The 16124-nt window shown below is 54.0% G+C and overlaps 5 protein-coding genes across 5 annotated transcripts; 2 read left to right on the top strand and 3 right to left on the bottom strand.

Moving 5' to 3' along the window:
• Positions 1-1133: 1133 nt before the first annotated feature.
• On the top strand, positions 1134-2434 carry POSPLADRAFT_1137551 (hypothetical protein; the record flags this gene model as incomplete). The annotated part of the gene is made up of 4 exons (XM_024484798.1): positions 1134-1626; positions 1677-1708; positions 1759-2250; positions 2315-2434. The coding sequence occupies 4 exons, from the start codon at positions 1134-1136 to the stop codon at positions 2432-2434; spliced, it is 1137 nt and encodes a 378-aa protein (XP_024340865.1).
• An 802-nt stretch (positions 2435-3236) lies between these two features.
• On the bottom strand, positions 3237-4009 carry POSPLADRAFT_1065435 (hypothetical protein). The gene is made up of 4 exons (XM_024481945.1): positions 3964-4009; positions 3773-3912; positions 3491-3696; positions 3237-3426 (listed from the first exon to the last, which is right to left on the bottom strand). Exons 1-4 carry the CDS (start codon positions 3971-3973, stop codon positions 3366-3368), a joined length of 417 nt encoding a protein of 138 aa, XP_024340864.1. The 5' UTR covers positions 3974-4009; the 3' UTR covers positions 3237-3365.
• A 226-nt stretch (positions 4010-4235) lies between these two features.
• POSPLADRAFT_1137254 (hypothetical protein) lies at positions 4236-5919 on the top strand (the record flags this gene model as incomplete). Its single annotated transcript, XM_024484774.1, has 8 exons — positions 4236-4278; positions 4338-4425; positions 4479-4653; positions 4711-4831; positions 4887-5428; positions 5487-5642; positions 5695-5767; positions 5822-5919. The coding sequence occupies 8 exons, from the start codon at positions 4236-4238 to the stop codon at positions 5917-5919; spliced, it is 1296 nt and encodes a 431-aa protein (XP_024340863.1).
• A 1382-nt stretch (positions 5920-7301) lies between these two features.
• Positions 7302-9844, bottom strand: POSPLADRAFT_1168220 (hypothetical protein; the record flags this gene model as incomplete). The annotated part of the gene is made up of 5 exons (XM_024488002.1): positions 7302-7951; positions 8014-8779; positions 8829-9227; positions 9280-9559; positions 9609-9844. The coding sequence occupies 5 exons, from the start codon at positions 9842-9844 to the stop codon at positions 7380-7382; spliced, it is 2253 nt and encodes a 750-aa protein (XP_024340862.1). The 3' UTR covers positions 7302-7379.
• A 1751-nt stretch (positions 9845-11595) lies between these two features.
• On the bottom strand, positions 11596-15650 carry POSPLADRAFT_1137229 (hypothetical protein; the record flags this gene model as incomplete). Its single annotated transcript, XM_024484769.1, has 4 exons — positions 11596-13058; positions 13586-13696; positions 13956-15511; positions 15562-15650. The coding sequence occupies 4 exons, from the start codon at positions 15648-15650 to the stop codon at positions 11596-11598; spliced, it is 3219 nt and encodes a 1072-aa protein (XP_024340861.1).
• Between the last annotated feature and the right edge of the window lie 474 nt (positions 15651-16124).

Genomic DNA, 16124 nt, shown 5'->3' with positions numbered 1-16124 from the left:
GCTATGTCCTCGCAATCAACTGTCAGTGGTCGGGACTGCAAGGTCAAGCGTTCGTACTTGAGAAAAATTCCCGTCATTGGAAATTCTAGGTAGTCAGACGTCCATTTCTGATGTCAACATGAAGATAACCGCTCTCATCAACGTAATATTTCTGGCTAGCGAGCTCTTATTTTTAGTTTCAGACCCACACTACTGCCTCGGTGGCGTTTGTCACGATATGCCCGATTCCAGTGCAGTCGCGCGCGCTGTAGTTGACCTGCGCTGACAGTGATCCTGGCATATCCTCCGAACTGATGCGCCAGGGTAGCTGCATGTATAACAGAGGTCTTGAGAGTGGTTATCCGTCGTCACTACCATGATTCCGGAAGTTGAGCGGTTAACGTGTCGTACTGAAAGCAAACTCAAAGGTTTACACGAACATCAAAGGGCGGTCGAAGCCTATACCTGTCACTGAGATGTCGACCCTGAGCGGCGTCTCCCAAGCGAATTTGTCCGGGCCATATCGTACCGCTCGCATAGTTGTCACCGGCGGCATAGCGTGCAGTCAACTCGCAGTCTGACCCCGTAGATACCTCACACGACAGGGGTGCCGCCGCCCCGCGTCTTAGCACCATTGTGTTTGCTTGTAGCGGTATATAAATGCTGAAGTCATCATCATCATCATCATCATCATCATCATCATCATCATCACCACTTGTGACCGTTGCAAGACTGCAATAGGCTGATTGATGGGCCGCTATCGTGCCAAGCGCCTGATGTAAAACGGTGCCTTGGGTTTCAGAGGATAGGCAGGCTGTGTTTCCGAGGCGTCCACGGCGAGGTTCTGATGTGAGCTATGGAGTGTTGAAGCAATGGGGGCCGTGGATTTTAGAGGTGGGAGTACATTATTGCATGAGATCCGTGTCGCAGTTCTCACCGACAGGCACACGCAGCTGTATCCGGTGATTGGATTTTCCAGGTCGATCAAAGTCGGCATGCGATCGCGTACCAGATTGCCACCGTCAGGCGCCCATATATGATACAAGAGTCCAAGACATGGTGTGCCATGCTAATCTGGCCAGAGGCCGCCGTTTCCTTACCCCTGAGCTTATCCCCCGTCATTCGTTTCGCTGCCTGAAGCGACCCTGGGTACCATGTCCAAGGAGAACCGCACAACGAGAAGGAATGTCGTGATTGTTGGCGGCGGGCATGCAGGGGCCAACCTCGCGCGGCAACTGTCTGGCAGTCTCAACCCATACAAATACAGGCTTATCCTCATCAACCAGCGGCCATTCGCGGTGCACCTGCCAGCAGCCGCGCGCATGACCGTCTCCGCCCAGGATAGACTGGAGGACCTGGCACTCATACCATATGACAAGCTATTTATCAACGGAAACGGAGAGGTCATCGTGGGAAAGGCGTTCGCGATCGAGGAGAGGGCGCCGGGGAAGGGGGGATGGGTTGTGCTCGAGAGTGAAGAGAGAGTGGAGTACGCTCTTCTCGTTCTTGCGTGCGGGTTCCTCTGGTCCGGGCCGTTGGATTTCCCGTTCGAGCGCGAAGACATGCAACACCATATCACCAACTGGCGGAAGATGTACGAGCAGGCGCAACATATAGTGCTCATCGGAGGGGGCGCTGTCGGTATTGGTGAGTACTTCTGCAATGTGTTCGTGTAAGCCAATTTAACCTGCTCGTAGAGACTGCGGGAGAAATCAGAGATATATACCCGGTAGGCTGTCCCCGCTCTAACTTTCTGAACGTGATGCTCACCTGGCACAGAATAAGAAGATTACCATTGTGCAGGCGGACAACATGCTGCTCAACGCAACATACCCCGAACGGTATCGCAGAGACATCGAGCGTCGCTCAAGAGCACGGGGAATCGAGATGGTCTTCTCGGAGCTCACAGACTACATTCCTGAGTACGGCACGGTTGGGATTACCACGCGCAGCGGCATGTCGATCCCCACAGCGGATCTCATCGTCCCGACGTTCGGCCCGCGGCCCAACACCAGTTGGATCGCGTCCCTGGGCCCTGACGTGCTTGATGAGCGCGGGCTCGTATGCGTTGAGCCCACATTCGAGGTCGTCGGGCACCCAGGCGTTTTCTCGATCGGGGACATTACCAACTGCAATGAGCAGAAGCAGGCGGAGAAGTGCCCCAAACACGTTGAAATTGTGGCGCCAAACATCCTCAGTTGCCTCGAGGGACGGCGCATGACGAGGACATACAAGGGAACCACAGAGATTATTCTGATACCTCTTGGCAGGGTGCGTACCAAACATGTGCTCAGCCTGTTCACGATGTTGACCGTCGTCACGGGGATCTTCCCAGAATCGTGGGTGTGCTTACCTCGACTACCTGTGGGGCATCATCATGGGAGATTGGTTCGTCCGCTTGTTCAAGAGTAAAGACCTCTTCGTGAACCAGACGAGGCAGGAGCGAGGGCTTTAAGTGATTTTGTCTGACCATGGTGACCGTTCGCTCATACTTGATTTATGCATGTGTCCATGATTACAAGGGAGGCCGTTCACTTTCACTTTTTTGCAGTTTGTTTTACCTGTTGGGAGTATGTATCACATTATCAATATACCATAGTAGTCTGGGTGGACCAATCTAATCTGGACGCTATATTCTTCGCTCGCTTATTTCCACACCACATTATCTCATCGCATGTTATGAATCCGCAAGCGTCTTAAACATGAATCGCCGAAAACATTTGAGTGTACCGTAATGGGTGGCACTGGCAAACAAGAGAACATCTCGTTACGAACACTCACAGATCAATGCAGGCCTGTTGATCGCGAGCTTTGCGTGCGCAGTGACTTCACTGTGGCACGCTGACTCCTCGCCGAGTTGATTAATTATGAAATGATTGGCGGACCTGACAACATCAACTCAGGCTGTGGGACCCAGAAATGAATCTGGCGGTCAACGATTGGTAGATGAAATGAGCCTGATACACGCACTCGCTGGACGTGCGGTCAATGCCCCATCCAGGAAGATTCCAGGAGGTGAACAAGGGCGCACTATCAGCTGTCTCCGAAGAGCGTTCAGCAAAATTATAACAAGTTCAGTATCTCTGCAGATCATCAATCAAAGGGGCGAGTGCATCTGAGAAGACGGCGCATCTCGGGCGGTGTATGTCATCTTATTGGCTGACACGATCTATCAGAGCCCTTGTTGTGTGCCGGACGCAGGGTCGAGCGACCGAACTGAGCACTGACGGGCGAGCTGAAGAATGTCAGACCAGCTATACAGTGTAAGTGTGTTGCGATTCGAATGTTACAATATGACAGGATTGATTCAATGACAGAAATACAATTACCACCGATATTCAGGACTCCTTCGTCAAATATGATTTCAGCTCAAGATATGTGATCTCCTAGAACATGGTCCCTTCCGGAGGCTGGGGTAACTTCCGGTTGGCAAACGATGCCATCTCTCTACATTATCCATAATGAGGAAAAATTCAAAGACAGCGTGAAGAATTAGGAGAGCCCAACGCACCTGCGGATCTCCACTAGGATGGTCTCGATGCTGCTATTTCTGTTCCAATGGGCTAATACGGGGAGCTTGGAATGGTCCACTTTGCCATCCACTTGGCTCACGAACGGAAGGTTAACCCGAGAGACGAATTGCACAGTCGGGGGCTGTTCTGGGTAGCTCTCGCCACAGGTGATCTTGAGACTGTAGATTCGGTTCTCATGCACGGTCTGCAGAGCGCCTCAGCCACTTCATCCACAAGGGCATCGTGGATCAAGTATCGCGCAGCCTAGCAGGAGCACTTACATGTCCAGGGCCAATGATCGTGCCGTTCCAGTGGGTCATCATGATATCGTCTCCATCCTCGAGACCGTACGAGCACGAGCCATCGCCAATGCCCTTCTCGCCCTTCTCCAGTTCTTCCAGGAGGCGGAAATTCCGTGGTACTGGAGGAAAGATCAGTCCGATCACATAGTGTGAAGCTCAGAGATAGTTACTCTTGGCCATTGGAAAGCGGACGACGACGAACGATGGAGATGAGCGTCGAGTCTTGACTCTTTCAGCTTTGAGCGTCCGGCAGTGAGGCGTCCCAAAACAGGCAACTGGCCGGACCTCGGCTTCCAAGTAAGGCAATGAGCGGCGGGTATGGCTGATGTCACGGCCGTAGCACCTCGCAGCACTGCTTCATTCGTGCCGCAGTCGTCGCTGTATATTTATTCGACTTCGACGCGTGCTTTCATCTTGCTTTCACCCCGCTGCGCATATAACGATGTTTAGAGGCAGCCAACCCAACACGTACGATGAGATCGTTGGTGGGTGTCCAGGGTCGTCGCATTGGCCCATCAAGGAGTATCGCTAACGCGATCTTTAGCCAAAACAACGGACGAGAATTTGACGAGCGAGAACTGGGAGCTCATACTTAATCTATGCGACAAAGTACAGGACGAGGGAGAGCAAGGGTGCGTGATAATCTCGGACGCACACTGCCAGTGCTAATAGTCTACCGAAACAGCGCGCGCAATGTCGTTGCGGCCGTCTTGAGACGACTCTCGCACCGCAATCCCAACGTCCAACTCTACACTCTAACTTTGTCCGAGTCATTGACCAAGAACTGCGGGATTGAGGTCCACCGCGAGATTGCGTCTCGCGCATTCACCCAGGGGCTGGAGAAGCTCATCGCCGATCGGGTATGATGTGTCCTTCCCATCCAAGCGTATTTGTTCAACTGATCCTCATCCCACCAGACAACACATGAGAAAGTCAGGAAGCGCGCTCTCGCGCTCGTCGCAATGTGGACCGCCGAGTTCGAGAATGACACCACGCTCGGCATCATGGAGGAGTGTTTCGAGTCGCTGAAGAGCAAAGGTGCGCAGTATTGATAATCTCGCGCATAGTATCAGTGGCCGATGCAACCACCCAGGATACAAATTCGAGACGCCTGATGAACCACCCCCGCCAGCGGTCGACGATGATGTGCGCCGTCGTGAAGAGGAGGAGCTACAGCGCGCTCTCGAGATGTCTATACAAGACAAAGGTGGACGTTCACAGTGGGAGCAGTACTCTCTTGCGTCCTCCAGCGGCGCAGGCGCATCAGGCTCCGGGTCGAGCTCCGCTCATGCCCCGACGACCTCGACCTCGCGCCAGCAGACCTACGCACAGCCGCCCAGCTATGGCGGCTACGTTCCATCCGCCAACCCCGCAGTGTCCAGTGAGCCCTCATCAACAGAGTCCAGCGTGACGGTCTCCTCGGTCACCGCGAGCTCTCCTGCGCCGAGTTTGTCAGCCCAGGAGAGCATACCAGTTGTGACCCGCGTGCGCGCGCTGCACACCTTTGAGCCAACAGAGGCGGGCGAATTAGCTTTCGAGAAGGGTGACATCATCAAGGTCGTTGATCGTGGATATAAGGATTGGTGGCGAGGCCAGTTGCGGGGGAGGACAGGTATCTTCCCGGTAAACTATGTGGTCCGTGCCTCCCCCTCCCTTCTCGTCGTTTGTTTGTTTACCTTACCTGGACGTGCAGGAACCTCTTCCTGAACCGACAGCTGCTGAGCTCACCAAAGAAGCAGAACAGGAAGCTGCAGTCTTCTCTCAGGCTGCCAGCGTCGATCGTCTGTTGACCTTGCTGCGGGGAATGGACCCTGCCAAGGATAATCTTGCGGATAACGAAGAAATACAGGTAAACGTGCACAGTCGTCATAGTAAATACAGCCCCCTAATTCTCTTCGCAGGAATTGTACAAAGACTGCATGACGCTGCGTCCCAAGATTGTCAAGCTTATTGATAAGTACTCTCAGAAGCGGGGTATGTGCATACATTGTCGCAGCAACTCTAGATGCTCACATGCTATTTACACAGCTGACCTTGTCTCCATGAATGAGACCTTTGTGAAGGCCAGGACAATCTTTGACAGGATGATGGAGGATAGTCTGGCACGCCATGCAGCGAGTACGTGATCATCGTCGGTCTGAAGTTTCTGAACTCATGGCATACGGATTAATGCAGTGTACGACAATCGTCCTATATACGCATCAACCCAGCCATATATCACCCGTCCCGACTCTCGCTCCCGTCAAGGTTACGGCGTCCCTGGTGGGCCTCAGCAATACGGCTGGAACCCTACTGTCTACGATCAACCTGGGTACAACGCATATTCGGCTCCTGCCAACGCTTACCCCGCTGGCACTCCTCAGCCCCAGCCCCAGCCCCAGCCCCAGTCTCAGCCGTACGCCCAACGACCCCAGACCACGTACGCTCAGCAAAGTTATGGCCCTCCTGCAGGCACACCTGGTCCATACGGGGTGCAACCGGAGCGGAGCTACTCTCCTCAGCCCGTCTCTCAGGGTGTCCCGCCGCAAGTGCAACCGCAGATACAACCTCAAGTACAGCCGCAACCTCAACCTCAACTGCAACCTCAACCTCAGCCGCAACCTCAGCCGCAGTCACAGGCACAAGTGCAGCCTCAAGTCCAGCAACCCTCACAGCAGGGCGGTCCGCCGTATGTATTCGATCCAAACGCAACCTACCCCGACGCCAATGCCAATGCATGGGCACAGTACTACGCGAGGGGTGGCACTGATCCAACAGGCTCGGTCTACTTCATCTCCGTCCCTGGCGTTAAGGAAGGCCCGCCCCCCGATGCAGTACGCACCACCTCACAGGATAGCGTGCAGACCAGCGCCCAGCAACCGCAGCAGCAGCAGCAGCAGACACAGCTCTCGCATCCCGGCTCTATGTACCAGCAGCAGGGTGCACCCGCTGCGGCATCACCTTACCAATACTCAGCTGATCCAGCCGCTGCCTCGCACCAATCAAATCCTGACCTGAATGTGTACGCCCCGCATTCCGTGCATCCAGGCCAGGAAGCGATTGCAGCCTCTGCTCCTGGTTCTGAATACGGCCACTCCGGGGCGGAAGTACAAGACGTGCGGCATCAGGGCGCGCCAGAAAGCCCCACTGCGAGCGTCCACTCGCAAACACAGAATTACGAGCCGTCGCCGTATGCACCTGCAGGCTACGCACCATCAGCACCCGCGGGTGCCCCGCAGAGTTCGCCGCCTGCCGGATCTGAGCCGGGATTGCAGTCGCAATACTACGGGCTGCAGAACCAATTCGCGAGGATGGAGGTGTCTGGGGAAGATGCCAGATCGCCGCACACTGGACCCCAGGGTGTCGGTGCGCAGGCATAAGGCGATGATGTACGAGACAGGTAAAACGGACGCAATTCGTTTGACGTTGATAATTATGTGCTTTCGAGTTATGGCTTGTACTCTCTACTCTGACAATTCTAGGTGTTGGATTCATACCCTATGCCAGTTCTTTCGCACCCAATGCTATGTTTTGATCATTATAATTTGCAGTAGTTCAAGGCGCAGTAACGCAATAGCAAGTACAAAAACGAAACATACCAGAGCCCTCATTGTTCCTTTGTTCCTCTCAGAAGCTCGTCTAGCCCCTCGTCATATAGCCAGAACGACTCGGACTCCGCAACATCGTCGGCAACATCGTCGGGAGTGGCTTCTCTCCTTGCTGCCTTACCGCTGGCCACGTCCGCGACGCCGAGACTCCTCAGGTACTCCTCCTTGACCACCGTCTCGACGTGCTCCGCCTCCCGCTCCTCGACGCTCCCGCGCCACAACAGCCGCTCGAGCACATGACGCACGATCACTCGCGCGATGATGTACCCGTGCGACGCCGCGAGCGCGACGAGCAGGGCGGTGAAGAGCAGCTGGCGCGCATCCGCGCCGCCCTGGGCGGTGTGCAGGTGCTTGCGCTCCAGCGTGGTGGCGAGCGGCTTGCAGTGGTCGCTCGGGCGGAAGAGGTACACAAGGGCGGAGTTGGTCAGCGCGGCGAGCCAGGCGAGGAAGGAGAGCGAGTCGAGCCAGGGCCCGATGGTGTCGGTGCGCGCAGGGATGGGCCGCCGCACGTGGTGCGCGATCTTGAACGCGTCAGAGCGCAGCTCGAACCAGTTGTTCGTGAGCGCCATCACTGCAAGAGAAACAACTTTACGTTAGCAACGTGCGAAAGCACCACATTGTGGGGCAACTTACCTGGGGCAAGCGGCCAGATCGTGGACCACAGCGCAACGTACCCGAATTGCGTGACCATCTCGCTGTAGTCCTGGAACAGCTCGTAGTCCGGGAGGTCCACCTGCCGCCAGACCTCCTCCATGAACACCCTCTCTTCCCGCCCATCTGCCGGCTTCTCCGGCTCCGAGCCCTCCGGCTGATCCTCGAACGACACGCGCTTCTTCTTCCCACTCGCCGGCGGCGCGCCATGGCCCGACAGCCCGAGCCCGCGCCCGCGCCGCAGCGAGTCGAGGCCGCGGAGGACGTACGGGAGGCCGACTTCCATGAACGCGTTCACGACCTGGTTCGTCACCGTCGACGCGAACATCTGGTCCTGCAGTCGCGTCGGGCTCAGCTTCTTGCGCGCACTCACCACGTCCTGCTCCCACATGCCCACGGTGTACTTCGCCGCGCCGGCGGCGGCCTGTGCGGTGGCCACAGACTTCACAGGCGAAAAGCGCGAGTAGAATGCCGACGCGACGGAGATGTGGCGCGAAGCGTCGCGCTCAATGAAGTTTTGCACAACAGCCATGACCTCCTCGCCGAAGGGCACGTACACGAAGGCAGATAGTGCGAGACCCACGTAATCTGCAAGGGCAGCCAGCGAGAAAGTCTTGAGCGTAAGCGATGTGTCATAAGTGGACTGGTGCGCATGGTTCTCCCAATTCGTGAGGGACACCGCGGAGCCATGGTAGATCTTGAGGAAACGGGGGAGGACCACCGAGACTATAATCGTGGGTGCGAAAGACTAATGAAATCAGCCGAGAATCAGGCGTGAATGAGCGGCAGGTACATACCACAAACCGGTGCCCAGGTCCTGTGTACAGCTCAGTTACAAACGCTTCGAAGACGAACATGCTTGTTAGCAAAGCCGCAAGCACAGCGGCGAACAGCATGAGCACTGGTAGATTGGCAATCATCCGAAGGTCTTTCTTCCACCACGCTAATGGCACATATTGTGGGCGCCGCTTCTCAACACGGAACGAACCCCTTGTTCCCCAGCGCACTGACAAGATGCGTTGACGGATCCGCCACGATTCGACAAACGCGATGGACCATAGCAGTAAGATGCACGAGTAAACCGCGTTGTATGGTTCGCCGAAGAAGTAGAAGTAGCCGCCTACTAGTGAAATGGCGATGAGGTACTTTGTGTAGTACGAGAGGAAGGCGAAGTAGAGGGCAATAGCCTCGCCGAACTGCAATATACCAATGAGAAGACGTCAGCGTGGAGATGCGCGCATCACTGACCTGATGTCTAATCTTGTCGAATGTCACAAAGCCAAGCTCACGCCTCGTCCACGAACGAATCCATTCGTCGTTGAATGCATAGTCGTGCAACATCATGATAGACTCCACACGGTCCCAGTCCGCTGAGCCAGGAGCGATTCCGAGACCACCATCGGAGATAGTGGACGTGACATAGGTGTGGACAAGTCGCAGCCGATCTGCAGGAGAAAGGGGGGATACGTCTAGGTCCAGAGTCGCGGTAGGATTGGCGGTCGGCAGACCACATACAAAATCCGAATGTCTAGAGAGAGTTGAAACCCACACAGGAGTATGCAGTTGTGGCGTCTCACCGTTCGCGATGGGCCAGTCGCACGAGCGTGTCTTGTGGGCAGGAGACGAGTACCAGCAATTGTCCGTCGTTCTCTCCACGCTTTCCGACACCGCGAAGACCACCTTTCGTCAATGCATCCAGCAGCTCGGTGTATTGTCGCTCTGCTTGACGCGCGTTTTCGCGCGCCTGAGGTCTCGAGAGGACTTTGCCAGAAGACGAGCGGAATACGAGGACGAGATCAACTAGAGGTGCCATGGAGAAGAATCAAACGCGTTGGAGTTTGCTCCAAATGCCAGGCGATCAAAAATCAAAAATGGGGGCCAATATATCCGCTGGCGACAGAAGGCTGAGTTTGGGAAGCTCTGAACGACCTCAGAGAACAAGGAACAGACGCTTAACTCAATGTGGGCGCAATGCTCCACGGCGAGATTGAGAGGGGGGTGAACGGGGGTCAGTGCTTGCCCGTCGACGAGCTGAGGGGACGACAGCGTCAAGAGGCAAGCGAGCGGTCGACATCTCCTGGCGGCTACACTCAGGACAAAAATAGACAACGGGACCGCAGTTGACGGTGACGCGCCCAATAGGTGTCCGCACGTGACCTAGAGTGGCGCTAGCTTTGACTATTCCGCCAATGTCGGGGTTGGCCGTGCCTGCACAAAGCCCTCGCTGCATGACAGTGTTTGCCTTCCGAGTAGCTCTGGTGAATCGCGATATGCGACGAGAATGTGTCCGCGAAGCCGTCAGATAATACCAGAGACGGGAAACCTTTGCTCGTTCGCGCTGGTGAGTGAGGCCTGAGTTGGGTACATGAGAGGAGGAAGGAACTCATGTCGCGGCGTGCAGAGACTGCTGTACAAGACATACGATGCTGAGGATGACAGGATACATGGAACAATATACACAAGGATTGGGCTATCGGGACGCGCCAGTATCTAGAGCCTCGAGTCGGAATCGCAAGGAAGAATGTACGTACCAATACGCATCATGCCCTGAAGCACAGATGAGAAAATGAAATACAGGGGACTCATGATCACCTTGTTCATGCGAAACATAGTCTCCTGTGAGCAGAATGTAATACACTTCCTTCAACCTACGCAGGCTTTAGCGAAACATGTCTACTTTTGAGAGAGCCGGGTTCTTCACCAGTCCGGAGTCCCGTTCTCCGTGTATACCGTGTGCATGGGGGCTGTAGGACCAAACGAATCAAGTAGTAAACGAACAGCTACACTTGCGGCGGCAGCTTGAGGTATACAGGCGCGTGGCAGCTTGGATCTGACATTTTCTGGAACTCTTGACGTGCTCACCCTGTCTACCCGAGTGATTGGGTACCTTTCAAGGTGCAAGATATACCTGCCACAGCTGTACATAGCTCTCATCGTACTGCCCAATAGCTTGCGCATGCTCGGCGGCGTCGGGCACACGACTCGATGTCCCGCACGACAACAACCATCAAGCTTCTATTGGCATACTCCCACATCAAAGCGTTGACATTGGACGACGCGCTGCGTCCCGTGTCGGGACACCAAAGGTGGAATGCATGAACCCCGTGTCTTGCTGTGAAGCTCGCGAAACTAAAGATAGACGGGTCCCCTTCCTATCCCTTTTACACCTCTGCCCAGACACCTTCGTTCGCTGAACCGCCACCGGCGAAGCAGACGTTAGTGGGTACCTCTAGAGGAACGCCGCTTCTCACTCACAAGGCTGTCCGTCGACTCTCGAAAGCTAGGCAACAAGGATCGAGAATATATGGACGCTGTACATGCTGGACACAGAATGCGGGCTGACTGACCCTAAAATATCTGGTTTTTTGGTGCTGGTCAATTCACACGAGGTGATCCGTATACATATCCCAAGAAATATGAAAAAAAGAACACAATGCATCTGAAGTCGCCGATTTCATGCGCACAAGTGTTCCCCACCCTCCAATCGCACTATGAGCTACGTAGTGTATTGCTATACAGAGTCAGATACTTGTCACGACTATAGTAATACATTCACTCACTTTTTCAATAGTCATCAGAGTCGCTGTCATAAACTCCGGCACGTTTCAAAAACGTAGCTGTATCCACGATGTCGACGTAGCGATCCCATAATAGAGTGTCCACGAGTTGTTTGCAGAGACGAACATCCTTACGGTCAATGTTGCGACAGGCCTGCACTGCCACTCTATCGACCTTGGCACCACGGCGGTGCCGGTCCACGAGCCAGAGGTAGAGCACGTTGCTGTCAGGGTCCAGCTGTGGACGCATAATATCGTCGTGAGGATTGTCGTACAGGTGCGTATCCCTGCACATGACGTTGTGTAGATGGAGGTCCCGAAGGGCTGGCAACGGGCTGTTATCCGGAATATCCACCTCTTCTGGAATGGAAGCCCTGAGGAACATCTCCCCTACGCTGCCACAGACTTTCATGGATGTCAGATGGTCCATTTGAACAGCAATCGTGTTCCACTCTGTTGCTGCCGTCGTGGACAGCCTACCGGATATTTCTAGAGAGCGGATGTCGGTAAGTGGCAGTTGTCGACAGATGACTGCCATCGTATTCCAAGCCGTCCACGTCTCTTCAAATTCGATCTCTAGCTGAGCTCCGGCGAGGGTACTGGAGTAGTCGGCGTGAATGGATTCGTCGCAGACGTGGGGAGGTAGTATATCCATGTTATATAGTAGCATTCGGGCATGAAAACAAAGGGGGCCTTCGTCACGCATCACGAGGCCGCATATGGGCTTTGCGTCAGATACTTTTGCAGTGATGGCCAAGGCTAGGACATCTGAGTGTTGGTTGACATCTTCGTCAGTGCTGACAGAGACAGAGACTACCACGTCCACAGGGAGGTGGAGATGATTGAGTATGTTCGCATTATCGATCATCCTACCCGCAAGCCGTAAATAGCGAAGGCGAGGGAGCTTGACAGTCTGCCGTTTGACAGGGGGCTCTTCCGAGCTTTCCGGGAGGGGATGGACCACATGTTCCATGCGTAGTGTCTCCAAAGTAGACAATACACTGAGTCGTTCCAACAATTCTGGAATTGATGGTTTTGACGTAGATTCCGGGGCACAAATGAGCTGCAAGTGTCGGAGAGAAAGGAACGAGACGGCATCGCCCCAACAATACGGAAATTCCGTGAGCTCCAGCCGGCGTAGGGCGCGCGCGCGCTCGTTCGCGAGTAGTTTTGACAAGGAATGCTTCAACGCCTCCTGGTCGACCAATCCCCCGACGTTGGCTAATTCCAGCCTTTCCATCTTAGTTGGCCCTCCATCTACCGCGGCTAGAGAACTCTCCAGAACATCTCCTGCTGCATGTATGCGTAACTCCCTGATACGTGGGAGCTCTCTTAGCACGAGTCGCAGAGAAGCAAGCCAAGCGGAATGTCGGTTTAACGTGGGAGTGGGGTCTAGAGGGAAATCTGCCGTCACAGAAAGTGCGATTCGGCCTGAACGTCTCAGCAGCTCAAGCATCCAGTTAGTACTTGCTGTGACACAAATGTGATTCCATAACACTGGGGAAGTTATGGCAATCGTACGCCACAACGAGCAGACGTGCGTTATCTGGATCCACCCATAGTGAGAGTGCCCTCCGCCGGCGTGCATTGCAACATGACAGGCAAAGATCTGAATCAGGAGCTCAGGTGGAAGTCGAGAGACGGGAAGGAGAGCATTCATTTGCTCTCTCAGCCTTGCAAGAGCTCGTAGATGGGGTAACATCTGGGCTTGTATGCTCTGCCGTGCTTCATCAGCTAGCAAAAGCTGAAGGTGATTATTTGCGGCAGTAGATGGGTCATTGGAAGGCCTGGTATCCAATTTGTCAGGCGCACTTTGTCTGTTTGAAGCGGATGTTCACAATCTACCGGCGCATGACATATGCATGAGCCTACTGGACTTACTCTGCTAATGGTGAAGTCTGCCTCATGCCTTCTTCCGAGAGTGGAGGATATAGTAGCAGCCAGCAACTTCTACTGAGCTCAGTGAAACTAGTAGAGCCGGGCTGTGAGACTTCTACTGAGATCGAGGCGAAAAGAGTAGAAATCGATGCGGCGCTTAGCAGCCGCCTTCTTGCGACGCTTGTAGCTCATCTCACCATCGTGCATTGGTCGCCATTCGTGTATTTTCCCTGGATTGCATTTCAGATGTCCGGCAGATTTGGACATCATGTAAACCGAACTCGAAATTTGACACTTTATACACTGATATATATATGTACAGATGTACAAAGCCGTAAGTCGCCGCTCACCGCCGCTATACTATATTTGGTCCATATATAAAGCATACATTGTTTCATTGCTTGTCAACGATGATCATATCCACAACCTTCTTAAGCATGTCGAGGACACAATGGTCCAAGCCCGCCCAATTCGGTAGCTGCAACTCACGGATCCCAACATTATTTTGTCGCCGTTGAGCAAGGATGCTCGCGAGGGCGCTACCGTCAAGTTTCGATCCTTCCCTGGTAGCGTACATGTCGTCCTGCGAGAGCTTCATGATCCGGAGTCTTCTCAGGTGAGGAAAGAGATACTGCGAGCCGGATCCCGGGGCAGGCCGCTGGAGCGATGCCTCTACCGTGGCTGTATATGTTCCTAAGGGCCGTATTGCGAGAGCCTTCACGTCATCCATCTTCGCGAATGCTTTGGTCCACTGCCATGGTGAGTCGAAACATTTTCCCCGGACGTACAGTGAATGTACGCTGTCGAGATGTAAGCCGCCGCAAAAGGAGGCCAAATTGTCTGGGGTAAAGGTCCGTGCTCTAAACGTGATGTGGAATACGCTCCAAGGGAACGTCATGTCTCCAAAAACATTCCGGCTTTGGCGAGCATATCTGAATGTGAATGGATGGACGCCGCCCACAACGTGAACGGCTCCTGAAAACGACTTTCGAACTATAAGCAGCCATTTGTCTGAGTATGCTACCTTGCTCGTGAGCATTGAACAAAGATCGTTCACAGCAAAGTCTGAATCAGTGACGACAAGTGCTATGTGGGTGCTGAGAGGAAATGAGACATATTTGAGAACGTGGACACACTCGGCTGCCTCGGCGACGACCCGAAGGCGCAGAAGACGCGAAAGTGTGATGGGTTGTAGACCGGGCTCTGGCTTGTCAAAGCAATGACCAGTGTTGTCCAATTCAAGAATTTCCAATTGCGGCAAGGAGGACAACCATATGAGCATGCATCTTGTCAGGGGGCCCCAATTCCCGATTTTGATTGATTTTAGTCCCGACAGTGGCATTAAGGAGCGCCATATTTTTTCCCAGCCCCGAAGTTCTATGTGTTGCAGCGATCGAGTCGGAGACATCTCTTCACGGGATATTGTGACATCTTGAGACTGTTGTACTCGTACAGAGATATCGAGTGGCACCGCTGAGAACTTCTGGCCTCGAGGACGCTCAAGAATACGGCGCACAATGACGCTGTTTGATGTTGCGCGCAACTCAACGACGCGAGGAAGTTGCTCCATGATGAGCCTCAGAGAGGCACTCTTGGCGCCCGAAAGAGGTAGATGTGTGTCCACAATAGTGAGAGGGCAATCTCCGGCGCGTTTCAATAACTCGGCGGTCCATTGTAAGCTTGGCGGGACAACGATATGGCTCCAAAGTGTCGCAGATTGTAGCGCGATAGCACGCCAGCGGAAGCAAAATTGTGTGGCCTTGATCCATTTGTAGAACGACGTGGAGTCCTCCCACATGCATGCGTCGAGAAGCGTGAATATGTGGGCCACGATCTCAGGCGGTAGTCCATGAATGGGCCTTAAAGAATTAAGCTTCCGCTTCCGTATCGCCAGTGCGTCGGTAAGTTTGTGTATCTTCGCCTCGAATAGTGCGATCTCCGCCTCCAGTGCTGCTTGCTGAGTGCGCTCAGATTCGTCGGTGGCGCCACCTGCGTTGCTCAACTTGCTCCCATCTTTGGTATCAGAAGAAACTCCGGATGCGTCCCTGTACTAGAACGTCACCATCGCATTTCCTATGAAAGAAATAAGACTGACATGTTATCGAAGGCAGCGGCGCCACATATAGAGTCTGGATGTCTGTTCTGGTTGCAATCGCTTGCTTGAATATCAGACAAGTTCAGCATATTTCACCCGTGTTAGGGATTGTTACTGCTACGTACCCAAATAATTCAACAAGACGTTCTTTGTTGACAAGTTGGAGCCACCCGGTATCTGTGGCGCTGTCTCTATCGAGCCTCGACGAGCACGGTCAATGATGCAGCGATGGTACGAGCTTGTTGATGTGTAGATATGCACGAAGAAGTTGAAGCCAGTATGAGTGGTATGAAGAGAGAAAACGACAGAGTTGATGTCCTTCGAGATGGTGGTCGTGGTTCAAATGGCGGCCAAAGCTGTGGCGACAATTGGACATCCCAAAGAAGGAAGCCTATTGATCCCCCGCCACCCGATCGACCGGGCCGTTCGCGCAAGCGCCGATAAGTAGTGGCACATCTCACAATGACAGGAAAAAGCAAGGGGGGACGGTATGTCCTGCTGCACAACGCCGACGGATGTCATTGTCCGCAAGTCCAGCATATCGAGCCATACGACAGCAACAT

Source organism: Postia placenta, assembly GCF_002117355.1.
Source record: "Postia placenta MAD-698-R-SB12 unplaced genomic scaffold POSPLAscaffold_4, whole genome shotgun sequence".
Classification (NCBI taxonomy): Eukaryota; Fungi; Basidiomycota; class Agaricomycetes; order Polyporales; family Adustoporiaceae; genus Rhodonia; species Rhodonia placenta.
The sequence above is the reverse complement of the archived record's forward strand: the minus strand, read 5'-3'. Positions and strand labels throughout refer to the sequence as shown.